Source organism: Bos javanicus, chromosome 17 (assembly GCF_032452875.1).
Source record: "Bos javanicus breed banteng chromosome 17, ARS-OSU_banteng_1.0, whole genome shotgun sequence".
NCBI classification, from domain to species: Eukaryota; Metazoa; Chordata; class Mammalia; order Artiodactyla; family Bovidae; genus Bos; species Bos javanicus.
The window spans coordinates 71,630,883-71,647,427 of NC_083884.1; the positions used below are offsets into that span (position 1 = coordinate 71,630,883).

Genomic DNA, 16,545 nt, shown 5'->3' on the forward strand with positions numbered 1-16,545 from the left:
CGCTGAAGCCCAGGGAGTCGGGAGCCGGCCGGCAGGACAGCCCAGAGCCCGGCGCCGCCGCCGCGTTTATTGCCCTGCTGCGCCGCTCCCAGGGGAAGCCAGCCCCCCAAGGCCCACCCCCGGCCCCGCGCCCCGGCGGGCCTCTCCTCCCCGGAGCGCTCAGTAGCCCGCGGGCTCCCCGCCTTTCCTGGAGTCCGAGGCGGCCGCCCAGCCGCCGGCTGTGCGCACGACGGCCTGGACCACGGCGATGTAGGTGGACGTCTCCTCGATGGCGTGGTGCCGGGTCTTCAGGGCCGCGACCACCGCCTGCGGGCGGGAGGGGGCGCGGCCTCAGGGGGGCCCGGGCCGCGGGGCTTCACACACCCCGGGGCCGCGGCTGCCGGCTGAGGGGCCAGGAAGGGCAGGCCGGGGGCCGCGGGGCCGACTGGCTCTCATCCGCGCGGGTGGCCCGGGCCTCTGGGCCGGGGGGTCGAGGAGACCCGGGCGGTGGGCATGAAGGCCAGCTGCCACGGGCAGCGGGGAGCAGCCACTGCCTGCTCTGCGGTGATCAGGAGACGCAGGCCCGGGGCCCCACCGGGGCTAGGTCCCCCTCCGCCGCCCCCACCCCACCGGGACCCGGCCCCTCCCCCGCCCCGCCCCGCCCCCACCGCGGCTCGGTCTCCCCGCCCCCGCCCCGCCCCCACCGGGACTCCCCCAGCCCCACCTGGTCGATGCCTTTCTCCAGCACCGTGGTGTTGGGCAGAAGCTGATTGTGCAGCCGGGGCTCCTCCACCGCCTGTTTGGCATCATAGCCGAACCACAGGCTGTTGATGATGGCCTGAGGGGTGTGGGGATGGGGTCAGCGTGGCCCAGTAGGCAAGGGGCTGGGCGCTCAGGCGAGGGCGGCGGGCGGGCACGTACCAGCGCCGTGGACGTGGTGATCTGGGTGCCCCCGGAGGCGCCCACCACCATGCGGACCTGGCCGTCGTCGCCCACGATGATCACGGGGCACATGGACGAGAGCGGCTGTTTGCCTGAAGCAGTGAGGGGAAGGGGGCCACAGCACCGGCTCAGCGGCTGCGGGCACACCAGCCCGCTCCCCACCCAGGCCCTGCGCCCCGCACCTGGAGCGATGAAGTTGGCTGGCGAGGGGGGCACCCCGAACTGGTTGATGATGTTGGGGGAGCTGAAGTCATCCATCTCATCGTTGAACAGGATCCCGCTGACCCGTGACCGCACCTTGGAACCGAAGCTGCCGGCCGGCAGGGTCAGAGCAGGGCAGCCCGCCCCGTGCCCACCAACACATGCTCCCTGGAAAGGCACTCTGCCAACGTGGAGCCCCCCACTCCTGAGACACGCGGGCAGCTCCTGGCCCTCCCGGCCGCCCAGCAGCCCTACTAGAGGTTGATGGTGCTGGTGGCCGACACAGCGCTGCCGTCCTCCGAGACCACCGACAGGTGGGCGGTGCCCCCACCGTCTGGCGTGTAGAACTCAGGCTCGTAGTAGGAGGCTGGGTGAGTGGTGCTGTCGGAGATCCGGGCCCAGAGCTGGGCGGCAAAGAACTCGGAGGTCATGTTGCGGACCACCTGCCGAGACCCCAGAGCTGCCCTGAGGAGGTGAAGGAGGCGAGGAGGGGGCACAGGCTTGTGCGAGCGGTTCTCAGGAAGCCCCCGACCGTGGCTCCAACCACAACCCTCTGAGTCTCACGTGGCCCGCCCAAACCCCCTCTCCCCAGGCTCTATCTCTGTTGCTGCCCAGCAACTCTGAATGCCCTCCAAACCCTGACTCTCGCTGCACCCAACCATTCATTCACTCATTCACAGAGCTTGTAAGTTGTGTCCAGCACTGGGGGACCAGCAGGGAACAGACACGCCCGTCCCCACCCTCACAGCAGGGAAGACAAAGGCAGGCAGGGATGTACTAGAAAGAACAAGTGGAGGGAGGGGGAGGGGCGAGAGGGATGGAAGGGTGAGAGTGGTCAGGGAGGGCTTCTCAGAGGAGGTGACATCTGAAGAAAGCCACCTGACTGGTTATGCAAAGGCCCTGAAGCAGGCTTATGAGTGACAGGCAGACAGGGAGAGGAGTTAGGGAGAGAGGAGGTTGAAGATGCTGGCAGGGGCTGCTCCCACAGGTCCTTGCTTCTGCTGCTGCTAAGTCGCTTCAGTCGTGTCCGACTCTGTGCGACCCCATGGACTGCAGCCCACCAGGCTCTTCTGTCCATGGGATTTTCCAGGCAAGAGTACTGGAGTGGGGTGCCACTGCCTTCTCCCCACAGGTCCGTACAGGCCCTAAAAGGCCTTTAAAGCCTCCTGCACTTGGGGCGGAGAAGTGGCCAGCTGACGGGTGTTAACCCTCTGGCCCTGTGTGCGGGGGCGGAGCACCACTGGGCCGGTGGTGGGAGCCTGACTGGAGACGGAGGCGCGGGTGCAGAAGGGGCGGCCGGGGGGCGGTGGGAGCCTGACTGGAGACACGCGCCTGTTGGATCCTGAAGATCCTGTCCCGGGTGTGTGATGGGCTGCCCTGACCTGTGGAGTTCACAGGCAAGGCAGGGCCCTGGAGGCTGAGCAGAGGCCGTGGGCTCTTGCAACACCCACGGATTAAGTGACTAATCCGTTAAGTTCAAATCTACTTCCAAGACAGCAGCTGGACCAGGGACTGGGACATCCTATAATCCGACTGCCTCGGGCCTTAAAATCCAAAGGACAACAGCCCAGGGCGGGGGTCCGTTGAGGCTAAGAGACTGGAGGCGAGAAGGACGGGGCCCTCGGGGAAAGGCTGACCCAGGCGTCCTAACAGGAGAAGAAGCAGGCAGAGCAGAGGGAGCTGGAGGCGGGAGGGGGAGGAAACGCTGCGTGTCCACAGCCTTGCACAGGAAGCAGCTGAGGGGAGGAGGCGCTGGTGAAGGGGGTGGGATGCTGTGGAGGGGCCGGAGTGGAGGGGCCCGAGGGGAGGCATGGTCAGGGCCTGGAGGGGGTGGAGGGAAGGGCTCCAGGCGTAGGGGATGAGCGCCCTGATGGGGTTGGAGGCGGGGTGAGGGTGGGGTGTCCAGCCAGGAGCCCGGGTTGGAGGGGAGGCACCTGGGGAGCGAGCAGGTTGGGTGCTGGGGTCTGGGAAGCTGGTGTGACCGGAAGCGTGTGTGGCCAGGGCCTCTGCCCACCTGGATCGAACCTCGTCATCAGCCCTGTGGGCTGGGACGCCCCTGTGCGCTCGGCCCCCACCTCGGCGCTGACAGCTCCAGGGGCTTCCAGGCCAAGGACACAGCTCGTGCTGAGGCCCCGAAGCCGGAGGGTGGCGGAGGAGGCAGGCATTAAGGACCGCCCCCAGCACCCCCACTCCCCCAGTGAGAGCGCCCTGGCACAGAGGCCAGCACGCGGTCAGCAGTCCACCCAGCACCTGGTGGCCCCGAGCCCAAACTTGGCACTGTAAACCGAGGAATAAGCCAGAGTGGGGCTGAGCCCCCTGCCCCCTTACCTCAGTCACATTGACAAACTTGGGGTCCCCAAGCAGGGTCCTCTTGGCGTAGGCAAAGCGGAAGGCCTCCACGATGCGGTGGTAGGTCAGGCCCTTCTGCTCAGGCATCTCCACGCTCGCCCGGGAGAAGTTGTACCCTGGTCGGGCAGAGCCACAGTGACCCCAGCGTCCTGGGTCCCCTTTGCCAGGACAGTGGGGTCCCTGGGAGGCCTCCCTGAGTCACTCGGCTCACCCTGAGAAGGGGAACATTTACTATCCGATGGCAGTGCCTGCTTGGGAGGCGGGGGAAGGAAGCAAAGGTCCCCGTGTCTGGGCAGCACACGTCAGCCACAGGGTTACCCAGGCCCCAGGGTGGCGGATGACCGCCCAGATCCACCGGGCGTGCCCCCGGCCCGGGCCGCCCAGCCCGCAGCCTGGGACACGGCTGACCTTTGAGGATGTTGATGATGAGGGCCAGCACGGGCCCGCTGAGCGGGGCACTGGGCACGTAGAGCTGGGCGTCCCCGAGGCTGATGCTCAGCGGCTGCTCAACCAGCTCCGCCCGGTAGCTGTTCAGGTCCTCGGCCGTCACGATGCCCCCTGCAGCGGGGGGCCCGGGGATGAGACACACTCCTAGGGGACCATCAAGTGGGGAGCCCCATCCACCGCCCCCCCATGCTCCCCGACTGTGCCACCTCCCCGGGGCCAGGCCCAGGCCAGCGTCCTCCACCTGCTGCACCTCTGGCCTCCAGGTCCGACACGTGTCCTCTCAGGGGGCCAGAGGTCCCCCGTCTCCCATCAGCCTCCTCCTCCTCTGACTAGTGGGTGGGTGGAGGGAGGGCCTTAATAATTCTCCAGGGAAACTGGCTCCAGACAGATGAAGTGTTTGAAGTATTTTTAGGCTAATTTCCGGCGTCAGTGGTAAAGGTCGATACGCTAATCGCCCTCCTCCCTGGCACACAGCTTAGGGAGGCAGGGGCGGGAAAGAGAGGCAACCGGGACTCCTAAATCCAGCAGAACCTACCCACAAGTCCCCTGCATGCAGCACCCCCCACACCCCTCTCAGCAAGCCCACCCTCCTTCCCCGTGATCCTCCTGGAGAATCAAAGCCCCTGTCTCCAAGCCTCAGACTGTTCTCTCTGCCTGCAAAGTCCAACCTCACCTGTGGCTCAGGCGCCACCTCCTCCAGGAAGTCCTCTGGGGTTTGCACCTGCGTGCTTTCCCCAATCCTGGCTCCTGCCTCCAACTGCATTCCTGCCCACCCCTCAGTGCCCCCAAGCCTGCAGCCCCGGGCTTCCTGTCCTAGACTGCAGGAATTCCCTCAGCGTTGCCTTAACCAGGAGCTGTGAATCCATGCTGCAGACACACTTGTGACCCGCCCCCACCAGGCACTCCCTAAGGGCCCAGCGCCCAGGCAGGACCCGAGGACCCCAGGCTCAAGGTTCCCGGCGCGGAGCTTCCAGCCACAGGCCTGCGGTGTCGCCCACTCACCGGCCTCCTGGACGTCCTTGACAATCTGGGCCGTGAGGCTCCCGTTGTAGAAGGCCTGGGCGCCCTCCGAGGCCAGCGTCTCCAAGGTGTCGGCCAGCCGCGGCATGGTCACGCGGTCCCCCTCCCGCATCACCTTCCCGTCGCGGCAGAACACCTCGCTGGAGCGGCGGGGGTGCTCTTGTGAGGCAGGCGTGGGGGCGGGCTCAGCCATCCAGCCCCCATCCCCACAGGAGACCAAGGGACGGGCGCCCCTGCCCACGGTGTCCAGCCCAGCTGGGGCCCGGACCCACCCCCGCCCCGGGCTCAGACAGTCAGGGCTCCGGTCCCCGGGTGGCCGCCCACGGCGGGGACACAGGCGTACCACAGCGCGGGGTGCCGCTCCACCGTCTCCCGCTGCCTCTGCAGGGCTCCCGCCAAGGCCTTCCCCACCGGGAAGCCCTGGCGGGCCAGCTCGATGCTGGGCTGGAAGAGGCGCGCCCAGGGCAGCCGCCCGTGCCGCTGATGCGCCAGCTCGTAGCCGCGGAGCTCGCCCGGAACCGCCACCGACAGCCCGCCTGCGAAAGGAGAGGCACCGGCCGGTGGTCCGCACGGGAAGGTCCAGGCACGTCCCGGGTGGGACCCGGAGGCTCAGGAAGGAATGCATGCTTGCGGTTGTGCCTGGTAAAGGGTAAAGAATCCGCCTGCAGGGCAGGAGACCCGGACTCAATCCTGGGTCAGGAAGACCCCCTGAGAAGGAAATGGCAACCCACTCCAGCATTCTTGCCTGGAGAATCCCGAGGACAGAGGAGCCTGGAGGGCTACAGTCCACGGGGTCTTAAACAGTCGGACGCAGCTGAGTGACTGACACACTTGACCTGGCAGGCAGGAAGGTGACTCTGCTCCGGGTGTCTGCTGGGGGCACGTGCGGGGGGTCCCGCTGTCCCCCAGGCCTAACGTCTGTCTCTGCAGCGGCCCCGTGTCTGAAAACCTGGCCCAGGCGCACGGCTGAGCAGCGAGAGCATACGGAAGCCGTACCTCACCACCTCTTTGTCTGAGCCTCTGGGGTTACGAGCCCCTTCACCCTGTATGATTCAAGGCTTCCCTTGGAACCCGCCAAGGCCCCCAGTTGAAGCCGCAGACCACCCGCAAGGCTGGTGCCAAAGCAAGAGCCCCTCTTCCTCTGTCCCAGACCCCTGCACCGGGCCCTCTCTGGGCCTGAGTTTCCCCATCTGACCATGAGGGTTTTGGTTCCCAGCTCCGTCCTTTGAGGAGCCAGGATGCCACTGGAGACAGAGCCCCGGACCCCAGCTCCCCGCCAGGCCCCACCGCCCGCCAGCGTGCCCTAGGGCTCGGCCCTGACACAGAAAGCCTCAGCACTGCCCAGCTCCCAGGCCCCTTCCTGCTTTCACCCGAGATGCGGGGCGGGGGGCGGGGGGGCGCGTTTCGGCCACTCCCAGGCTCTCGAGCGGCCTCTACCACCCTGAAGTGGGGCACGAGGTTCCTAGGGCCGGGTTGTTACCACATCACCTCCCGGAAGGTCTGCCAGCCAGCACACGTCCCTCCCCTTCACGTGTGGGCCTGACCTCAGGCCCGTGAGGCCCTGGGCCGCCCTCTCAGCAGGGAGCCCAGCCCCTTTCCCATCTCACCTGGTCCATCCCCCTCTCCCCGGGTTGCTTCTGCATCTCCCGGCCTCTCCTCTGTCTGCCCTCCTGCACACCAGGCTGCCTGGTCCAGAGTGCGTGTGCACATGAGGTTATGTCTGACTTCTGGGACCCCATGGACTGCAGCCTGCTGCCAGGCTTCTCTGTCCATGGGACTCTCCAGGCAAGAACACTGGAGTGGGTTGCCATTTTCTCCTCCAAGGGATCTTCCCGACCCCGGGATTGAACCCAGGTCTCTAGCACCTCCGGCCCTGGCAGGCAGATTCTTTACCACTGCGCCCCGTTACGTGCTGACAGCCCCCAGGCTGAACTCTCGAGGCTGCTCCCCTGATGGCCAGATCTGAGGGTATCTGATCTCAAGGGGGACTCACTGGCAGCCTTGCCAGTCTCCGTGAGGGCCACTCTGTCCTCCCCGGGACCCCTGGCTGTGTGTCAGAGCAGACCCATCAGCAGATCCACGGCTCCGCCCTCTGAGTGTGCTGGGCACCAGCCCTCAGCATCCCTGCCCATCACGGGACTTCCCAATGGGCCACCTGACTGGCAGCCCAAGGGGTCCCGTCACAAAAGAGCCAGATGCCCCCAGTGCCCTCCGACGCAGGGAACACCTGCCCCTCCTTCAGACACAAGGCTGGGTCTTCACGATGACTCATCACAACGTCCAACACGACTTGACCCTGCGTCCTCCTGCTCCCCCCAGACGCCCACCCCCCACCCCAGCCCCAGCCTCCAGGCCTTTGCACCTGCTAAGCCCACGTGCCCTCTCACCCTGCCCGCGTCCGCCTTCCAGGCTGTGTGGTGGCACCGGGCACACCCGTGCCATCTCCCCTCTGCTCCTTCTGGATGGTGCCCTTCACCTGTTTCCTTTGTTTCTACTGGCTGGGGAACAGCCCCAACACCCGACAAGCCCGAGTCAAACGCAGGAGTCTCAAGAATGCAAAATGCCAAGTCTGTAAGATTCTTACCATCTCACACCCTGAATGATTTCATGGCTACACCTGGTGAGCTTCCCAGCGGGTAAAAACTCAAAGACTGTGTGTTGGAAAGAAAGAGAATTCCCAAAGGGCTGCTCCCAGAGCCCTCTAGGTCCCCCAGGAGCAAGGCCTGCAGGAGGGGTCAGACCCACTCGGGCCTTTAATCTCCATCCTCCTCCCTCCAGCCTTGTCTTACAGTCCACCGGGGTCCCTGCAGGGTGTACTCTGGGGCTGAAGGGTAGGTTAGAAAAGAAACTCCGCCATAATCTAGACAGCTGACCCCACGACGAGTGACTTGGATGCTCTTTAAAAACACAACAGGTGTGTTCAAACTCAGCTTTCCCACCATCCAGCTGGGTGACCGTGTGTGTGTGTGTGTGTGTGTGTGTGTGTGTGTGCACGCGTGCACTCAGTCGTGTCTGACTCTTTGTGACCTGTGGTCTGTAGCCCACCAGGCTCCTCTGTCCCTGGGATTCTCCAGGCAAGAATACTGAAGTGGGTTGCCATGCCCTTCTCCAGGGGGTCTTCCCAACCCAGGGATTGAACCTGGGTCTCCCACACTGGGGGCGGATTCTTTACCACTGAGCCACCTGGAAAGCTGTGTGTGGCCTTGGTCAGTCTACATGGGCTCTCTGGGTGGGCCTCAGCGTCCCCAGCTATCCGATGGGAATCTGCACCGAGCTCCCCTGCCAAGTGTGCAGGGAGGGTTCAAGGGGCTCGCCGTGGGTGCAGATGACTGAGCAGGGCGCTGGCCCTGATCCATACGCAGTTGCAACAGGGATCATTCTGTTTCTCTAGCTCCCTGTGGCCCTGGAGGGGCCTGAGCAGAAAGGCCCTTTAGTCTGTGATGATGGGCTGGATCCTCCATGGTGGGGATGCTGTGGGCCTGAAGGGACGGGAGGGCCACCCCCAGCTGCAGGTAGCTCATCCTGGCCCCACATCCGCCCCGAGCCCGCTCTCACCTTCCTCCGACTGCTCCGAGCTGTTGAACATGCTGGCGGAGGCCAGCCGCGGGGCCACCTCGCGGGCGTTGATGACCTCAGCCTTCCCTGGAATGGCAGGGCGGGTGGGCGGGCTGCACGGCCCCCGGCCCCTCCCTGCCCCTGGAGCCCACCCCGCCGGGCACTCACGCGTGGTGCTGTTGTAGATGGTGAGGAACAGGCCGCCCCCGATGCCCATGCTGTGGGCATTCAGGAGCCCCATGCACAGCAGAGCCGCGATGGCTGCGTCCACCGCCGAGCCGCCATCCAGCAACACGTCCCTGCCGGTGGCACGGGCAGGGGTGAGCGGCTCGGACGGGCCACCCCGCCCCAGGGTGGACCGAGAGGAGCCCACAGGTTTTACTTTTTAATGCAAAAAATTTGTCGTATTTGAAAACCAACGGGCTTTTCACGCCGACAGATGGACATGACTTTGATAATCGGAAAAGAATGAAAACTCGTCACTTTTTTTTATTAATATCATCTTTTTCCCGTGTGAGACCTGACTTTTGTATGCGTGAGTTGTGGGCCTACAAGGAGCGTCAAACAGCAGAGTTTCTCTGAAGAGGCAGACAGCCTTGAACTGAGAAAGGGGTCCAGCCGGTCACTGGGAGACCCCCACACTCTACCCTCAGCTCCAGGGTCCCCTTCACCCCTGACCGGAGGCTGCCGGGAAGGTCCACGGATGGGAGGGGCAGCCCCGTGTGCTCGAACACTGCTCGCCCAGGCAGCCTGATGACCAGGGCCGGCGGGGGCAGGGATTGAGCCCCAGAGGGGTGAGGGTGATGCCCCGGGGCACTGACGGGGACGGTCGCCCGGGCCTGGGGCCCCACTCACCTGCCGATCTCTGAGCAGAGCTTGGCGTCCGCGGCCACGGCGGCCCTGGGGTACACGTGGCTCTGCGGCTTGGAGGTCTCGGGCAGCCAGATGCAGAGCCCAATGATGAGGAGGACCAAGACCACAGCCCCCAAGGCCAGCAGTATGGACCGCTTCTTCATGCTCTGCAGGTGCGAGGCGCAGGGGTGGCAGGTCAGGGGGCCGACCGCCGACCGGACCCGGGGACACAGCCTCGCCTCCCGGGGCACGGCACACAGTCCGGCCTCAGAAGGACATGTCAGGCCTCCTTCCCGTCTTTGCTCAGGCCATGCCCTCTCTCAGCAGCTCCTGGCCCATCTCTGCCCCCTAAATCCTCCTGCTCAGACTTAGGGCCCCCTCTGGCAGGGACCCTTCCCGGGAGGGGAGCCCCCCCAGACCTGCCTGGCTCCTTATGGTGGCCGAGCCCTCACGGTGGCCTTCAGGTCACCCCGGGAGGGACAGGCCTGGCCTGACTCCTTCCCAACGCTGTCCTTGGGGCCCCAGGTGACTGGCCGCAGAGTGTGGGGCCAGCCTCCAGTGCGCTCAAAGCCGGAGCGGGGAACCCACGTCTCCTGGCCGCCGCGGGGCCAGAGCCTACCTTCTTCAGCGGGTGGGCGGCCCGAGCCTCCCAGGGAGGGGGCCACAGAGACGGTGTGGGCTGGACCGGCTGCAGAAATAGCTGGGGCCTCCTTCACGCTCCGTGGGAGCCCGTGACCACAGAACCTGCTCCAAGGAGACTTCCAGAGCACGCAGCCTGTTCGTCCTCCTGCAAATGGAGAGGGTGTCTCTGAAGCCTCTGGGTAGCTATGTGAGGAGTTTTTGTGTCTCCAAGAGGAAGCTGTCAGCCGCTCCCACGTTGGTGTGAACTCCGCCTCCGAGGGCCTTTCTCCCAGGCATGGGGTGTGTGTGTGTGTGTCACAGGGAGCTGGCATGTGACCAACGGGTGAGGGCCACTGTGTCGGCCACGTGGGGTCCGAGGCCGGCCTGCCGCGTCTCACCTGCGTGGGGTCTTGGGAAAGTCACTGGCCATCCGTCCAGTGCAATGAGAGATGAAATGGGTTGAAAGTGTGAATGTGTAAGTTGCATAGCTGTGTCTGACTCTCTGTGACCCCACAGACTGCAGCCCGCCGGGCTCCTCTGTCCACGGGGCTCTCCAGGCAAGGATGCTTTGGAGCGGGTTGCCATTTCCCTGCTTCAGGGGGTCTTCCGCACCCAGGGATGAGCCCTGTGCTCCTGCACCGCAGGCAGATTCTGTGCCCTTGAGCCAGGTGTCAAGCGTCAGCTGCGTACTGGCTCCACTTGGGGGAGGCTGGAGGCCTGTGGGCAGGGCGGGGAGCCCGTCGGCCTCACCGCACCCTGACACCGTGGGCTTCTCTGGTGACTTCCTGCCAGGCTGGACATGGAGGGACAGCCATTGACCATGGGGTCCCAGTGGCAAGGATGACAGGTGAGGGGTGTGTAGCCCAACGGGTGTCAGAGGGGGAAGGCCCTCTCTCCCAAATTCAGTTCCCCCCTTGAAGGGCGATGTTCTGCCAGAAAACCCCAGGCCGGGACCCCTCTGCCTCGCCCGGTTCCTACTCAGAGGGGCCCACCCTGGGATGGTTCCGTGCCCTCTGCCCTCCACCCTCCACCGGGCCGGAGAGCCCTCAGGGCATGTCCTGGGCCCCAGGCCTGTTCACTGGGTCTGGCCACGCTGGGCACCTCGAGGGCATGCTGGGCATTTCTCCTGGGCTTGGGACCCTCAGCTGAGACCCTCATCCTACTCTGCATCCTCTCCTCACCCGGGCCCCGGGGAGAAGCCAGCCAAGGCCTCCTGAGGTCTGGCCTCCCCTCTGTCCAGCTTTCTGCCAAGGGCCCAAGTGGGCTCCCCGGAGGGCCGGGGGTACCCGCAAGGCTTAGCCTTCCGGAGCATGCGGAAGCGGTGGGCCCTCTCCCTCTTCCTCTCATCCCAGGCCGGGCAGGCGGGAGGCCTGGCCCAGCCCCCACAGGAAGCCCAGAGGAAGACACCCTGCTGGGGGACTGGCTTTGGTCTCCCATCCCTGCCCCCCACATTTTTGGACTGGCCAAAACCACATCCAAGCCCCACCCCCCCGACCCCCCTGCCACCAGGCTGGCTCTCACCCAAATCGGTGTCAGGAGGGGAAACTGAGGCCAGAGAAGGGGTGCTGGGCCTCCAGCAGCAGCCGGGCTCCTCCTGACCCTAGCTGGCTTACCCGAGGCCTGGGGGGCCACGATACCCCCACTGCTTCTCAAAAGAAGCTGGGCGACAGGCTGGGGCACTGGCCGGGGAGGCCGACTTGTCTGCCTGGGAAAGTCCCTCTAGGCACAGGCCAGGCCCCCCACCCCAGGTGCCGCCTGGAGCCACACCCGCGGGCCCTGCAGGGCTCCTCAGGGGGTCCAGAGCTGGGCTGGGAGCTGGGAGCTAGGAGCTGGGGTGGGCTCCCCCCCCAGGAGGAGCAGAGGGGCTGAGGAACCCTCACCTAGTCTCGCGAGGGGCGCAGGGGGCCAGAGGCCCTCCCAAGGGCGTGGAGTCCTATCCCAAGGCCACAGCCCCAGAGCCCAGAATGAAAGTCTTTTCTGGGACAGACTGAGCCCCACTGGGACCATTGTCAAAAGCCTCCCTGATCCTTACCAGCCAGCTTCCTGACCCCCAGTGATGCAAAAATGCCCACCCGGTCCTCACCCTATAACGCCCTAACTAATCACCTAATGCCACCCTTCCAGCGGGAATTTTCTTTGTCTCAAGGCTATAAATATTTTCTGCTAACCCATGGAAAGTGTCAGTTCTCCCTAGGCTGTCAGGAGGTCAGATGCTCCCTCCCTCCACCAGGATGAAGCCGGCAGAGATTCACAGTCTTTCAACCGAAACTCCAAGATAAGAACAGCAGGACAATTAAGGGAGGAGACTGGACCCTGCATGGATCACAGATTTCTTCTCCCTGACCACACAGGCACAGAAAAGGCTCCTTGGAGGCCGACGGGGAGTCACGTCAAGGATGCTCTACCCGCAGTAGACTCCCTTTTGGCTGAGATGCGTGCACACACAGGGCAGGGTCCTGAGATATACCAAACCCGTGCAGGAGGCAAATCGCAAGGCCTGGCTAGAGGGGAACGGAAAGAAACGCCCCATAGAGTGATTTAAACTGCCAGGTGGACGCAGCCTGGGGTCTCTCCCTCCGAGCCCACTGTGTCTTTCCACGCGCACTGTACTCTCTGCCTGGTAACCACTTGACTTGCTTCACTGCTTTCCGTCTTGGTGGAAAACTCTTTCCAGCAAAGCTGAAGGGCCAGGGCTCTTGTCACTGACCACTGGTCTAGTGGTTGGGATCCGGTGGTCTCAGCACTGCGAACGGGCTCAGCCTCTGTTTGGGAACCCAGGTCCTGCTCCATGCCGCTGTAGGCCAAGCCACCCGTGATCAGGCCTGCTGCAGCAGGAGACCTGAGTTCAACCCCTGTGTCGGGAAGATCCCCTGGAGGAAGGCACGGCAACCCACACCAGTGTTCTTGCCTGGAGAATCCCCGTGGACAGAGGAGCCTGGCGGGCCACAGTCCGTGGGGTCACTAAGAGTTGCGACTAACACTTGCACATCTCTGCTGTTTATTCTCAAAAAACTCACTCCTTTCCGAAATGCTTTCCCAAGCCGCGCTCAGACTGCCATGACAGGGGGCACTTTGAATCCCTGTGGAGAGTGGGCAATCCCCAAAGACAGAACATGGCAGGGAGGGCGGCCAGAGGCTGTGTCTGGTCCTGTCACGGCAGCCCGGGGACTCCGCCCATCACCAGGAGGCTAAAGTTCACGCAGCCCTGGGAGGGCCCTGGAGGCGGCAGGTGCTGTCAGCAGTGACCCCTGGGTGGTGGCAGCAGGCGAGGGGTGTGGCCCCAACGGGGAAGGAGCATCGCTTGACAGAGGCAAGGCAATCCTTGTCCCACAGGATGGTGTCTGTGGGCCTCTCTGCGAGCCCCAGGGTGGGTCTCCCGCCGCCCCGCCCTGTCCTGGCTCAGGGTGTCTGAACGCCAGGCCCAGAGACGGTTCCTGAGGCCATGCAGCAGGGCTGGGGTGGTACGGGCACCGGGCAGAACCCAGACCGAGAGGCCCACCACACCCCACAGCTGGGCGGAGAGGGCACCACCTCCCTCCTGCTTCATGCCCAGAAGCTTCCACCGTCTATCCCATAATGGTGGCGCCCCAGGCCCGAGGAACCAGCTGCCCAGCCTGGGAAGGCAGGGTCCAGAGAGGGCCAGAGCGGGTCCAAGGCCGCACAGACCAGCAGGGCACACACACCTGGCCACCCTGTACCTGCCCCGAGGGGCTGAGTGTCCCGGACACGCGGGAGTGGAGTCGGGAGCAGCTCCAGACCTGCCCGGGGATCTTGGACGATGCCCCACCTCGCTTTGGCCTTCATCTGCCAAGCGCAAGGATCAGCCGCTTCCCGAGTCAGGCCTCCCTCTCCTGGCGCCTGGCTCGCTGCATCTAGGCTGCCCCGAAGCCCCCAGCCCCATACCTGCACTATCTAATCTGCAAAAAGCCCACAGGGCTGCGCAGAGGCCTTGTGGAGGAGACAGAGGCCGAGCAGGCACGGCCGCCCCCGGGGCCACACAGCCGGAACACACTGCTGCCCTCGGGCGGGCTCCGCCGGGGGCGGGGGGGGGGGCGGCTGTGAGCTCTCCGCTCCCGTGAGCTCTCCACCACGACCCCAGGCTGGGAATGCCCCGACCGCTCTTTCCCTGGATGTCATCCTGTCCCCTGCAGACCAGGGTGATTGAGAAGATGGGACGAGGCAGGAGCCAGGGACCGAGGCTCAAGACCCGTCCCCAAGGGCTGGCTGCCAGCCAGCAACACCAGGGCACTTGGTCCTGCCTGAGCGGCTGCACAACCGGACCATCGGCAGGGAGGCTTCTGCGGTAGGAAGCCACAGGCCTCTGCCCCGCCTGCCTGAGCTTGCTCAATGGCTTCCTCCCTGCCTGGGGTGGCAGGGAGGTCAGAAAAAGGCCTGAATGGACAGAGGAGGACCCAGACCCTACAGGTGACCCCAGCAGGAAGACCCTGGGCTGGGACCGGCTGGAGGGCCTGCCATGAGGCCCAGGAGGAGCCGAGCAGCAGCTGCAGCTTCTCGGGGAGGACGGCCTCACGGGCGGAGTCAACATAGGCAAGACGTTCGGAACAATAAAGCCCATCCTCCCACGTCGAGTGTGTCACGCTCCGTCCAGGCTGGCCCCCACCCCCACTGCAGGGGCTCTGGGCTGGAGGTCCCCCCCAGACCCCAGGGCTCCTGTGCCAGGCACAGAAGGTGGTGAGCTCCCTGGCCCCAGGAGTATGCAAGTCTCACGCACCCAGAGATGTTGAGTCTGCCATGCACCACCTGCTCCCAGCGAATGCACGCGCGCACACACACACACACACACACACACACACACACGCACGCGCGCACACACTCACGCCCATGAGGAATCTGGGCTGAGCGAGCAGGTTCCAGGACACGCAGTGAGAGCGTGAAGAGATGAGGCACGCCGACAGCCTGGGGTTTCTCCGCTAATCCTCCCGCCCGAATCAGAGGGGTGAAACTGGGCAGAGCCCCAGAGCCGTTCAGAGGCCGGCCGGAAGCCGAGGCTCAGGCAGGGGTGACTCGGGCCCGCAGGCACGTGGACGGGCAGGTAGGCACCCCGCGCCCCACTTACCACCTGGCGGGCAGTGAAGAGTCGCGTCCCCCGGGTCCAAGAGCACAGCCTTGGGCAGGAAGCTCGGCACCACACCCGGACCGCACCTGGGGTCCGTGCCCTGCGCCGCCCACCCTGGTGGAACAGGGTTGAGAATTAGAAACGGCTCCTTCCGCCGAGACCCGATGACCCCTCTCAGCCGGAAGCCTGTCCAGACGGCTGTCGGAGCCTGCGAGGACCAGGAGGGGGTGGGCACCCCCTGGGGCTGTGCAGTCACCCCCCTGCGCCACTGGCCTGCCCCTCCGCCCCCCAGAGCCCAAGGTGGGGGCACGGCGCCCAGCCCCCACCGCTGCCCGTCTCTACTCCAGACCCCCCCAGCGACCTCACCATGAGCCCAGACTGCTCCACCCTTCCAGGCCTCAGTTTCTCCATGCTGGGCCACCCTCCCTCTCAATCCGAGAAGCCCATTCCCCCGGCCTCCTCCACCCACCCCACACCCGTGGCCAGGTCAGCCGGGAAGCCTGGTCAGGTGGCCTCAGACCACTTACCGGACGACAGACAAGAGGCTCCCAGGCCAGACCCGGTTAGGCCAAGGGCCTCAGGCTCTGCCCCTCTGCGCGACCTCCCTGCGCTATCCCTCTGGGTGACCCGGCGCACCAGCCTCGCCCCCATAACCCTGAAGGGCTGCCCACTCCCATTACACAGGTGCATAAACTGAGGCTCAGAGAGGAAGAGCGACCTGTTCAGAGCACAGCTGGGACAGAACAGAGCTGGGGCTGGGACCCAGCGCTCCGATACCCCCGAAAAGGCCCCAGGTCTGGGCTGCCCTGGGGTCCCATGCCCCAGCCCCGGCAGCTCAGAGAGGGTGAGCGACGGCTTCGGGGTCACACAGCAGCGGGGCACAGCCGGACCCCCGCCCTGCCCCAGCTCACCTGGCTGCAAGGCTGGTCCTCCGGTCTGCTCCAGCACCAGGCAAGGAGCTCAGTCCCGTGCCGGCTCCTCCCCTCTTCTCCCGCCCGCGGGCCGGAGTGGGGGAGGCTTTAAAGGCACAGGCACCCTTCCAGGTGGGGGGAGGAGCGGCCCTGGGTCCTGCCCCAGGGGGCCGTGTGACCCGGACAGTGGCCAGCCTCTTCCAGCCCGGTGGATCCCCAGCCCAGGATAAAAGGACCTGAGTTCTGAGGGCCTCTGTGGAGCCGAATGAGGCCGGGCTTCCAGCAGGGGCAGGTCGGGCAATGGGTCTCTCCTGGCCCCTTAGGATATCCAGGGGGGTGGCCCCCACTTCTGGCCACGGGATGCCCTTTCCCCCAGCCCCGGGGCCGCAGGCATCCACAGGCTGTCACTCGAAGGACCCTGGTCACAGGGACAGAAGGGAGTCACATGACCCGGGGAGCCTTTCCTCAGCCCCCCAACTTTCTGGGGTCGCGAGCAGGCGGGTTGATGGATGATGGGGTGGTCTGCTCACACCCCTGCCCAGCGGGATGGGGTGGGGTGCTTGCCCCCACAAGGCCGGCAGGTGCAAGCCT

At 65.3% G+C, this 16,545-nt stretch overlaps 1 protein-coding gene across 2 annotated transcripts; it reads right to left on the reverse strand.

Moving 5' to 3' along the window:
- Positions 1-17: 17 nt before the first annotated feature.
- LOC133229161 (glutathione hydrolase 1 proenzyme) lies at positions 18-16,545 on the reverse strand. 2 transcript variants are annotated; one of them, XM_061385531.1, is made up of 15 exons: positions 15,955-16,545; positions 15,044-15,157; positions 9,965-10,132; positions 9,349-9,512; positions 8,662-8,792; positions 8,494-8,580; positions 5,282-5,474; positions 4,921-5,078; positions 3,880-4,029; positions 3,451-3,587; positions 1,378-1,565; positions 1,104-1,231; positions 901-1,013; positions 704-817; positions 18-306 (listed from the first exon to the last, which is right to left on the reverse strand). In XM_061385531.1, the coding sequence occupies exons 4-15, from the start codon at positions 9,507-9,509 to the stop codon at positions 160-162; spliced, it is 1,707 nt and encodes a 568-aa protein (XP_061241515.1). In that variant the 5' UTR covers positions 9,510-9,512; positions 9,965-10,132; positions 15,044-15,157; positions 15,955-16,545; the 3' UTR covers positions 18-159. The 2 variants fall into 2 exon arrangements, with proteins under 2 accessions (XP_061241515.1, XP_061241516.1); XM_061385532.1 differs by having other exon boundaries at positions 15,762-15,965.

Excerpts from the sequence above, each read along its gene's own strand:
- LOC133229161 (XM_061385531.1), bottom strand. The coding sequence starts at position 9,509 with ATGAAGAAGCGGTCCATACTGCTGGCCTTGGGGGCTGTGGTCTTGGTC. Across the intron at positions 1,014-1,103 it reads AGCCAACTTCATCGCTCCAG|GCAAACAGCCGCTCTCGTCC; the intron begins GTGCGGGGCGCA and ends TCACTGCTTCAG. Across the intron at positions 307-703 it reads TGGAGAAAGGCATCGACCAG|GCGGTGGTCGCGGCCCTGAA; the intron begins GTGGGGCTGGGG and ends TCCCGCCCGCAG.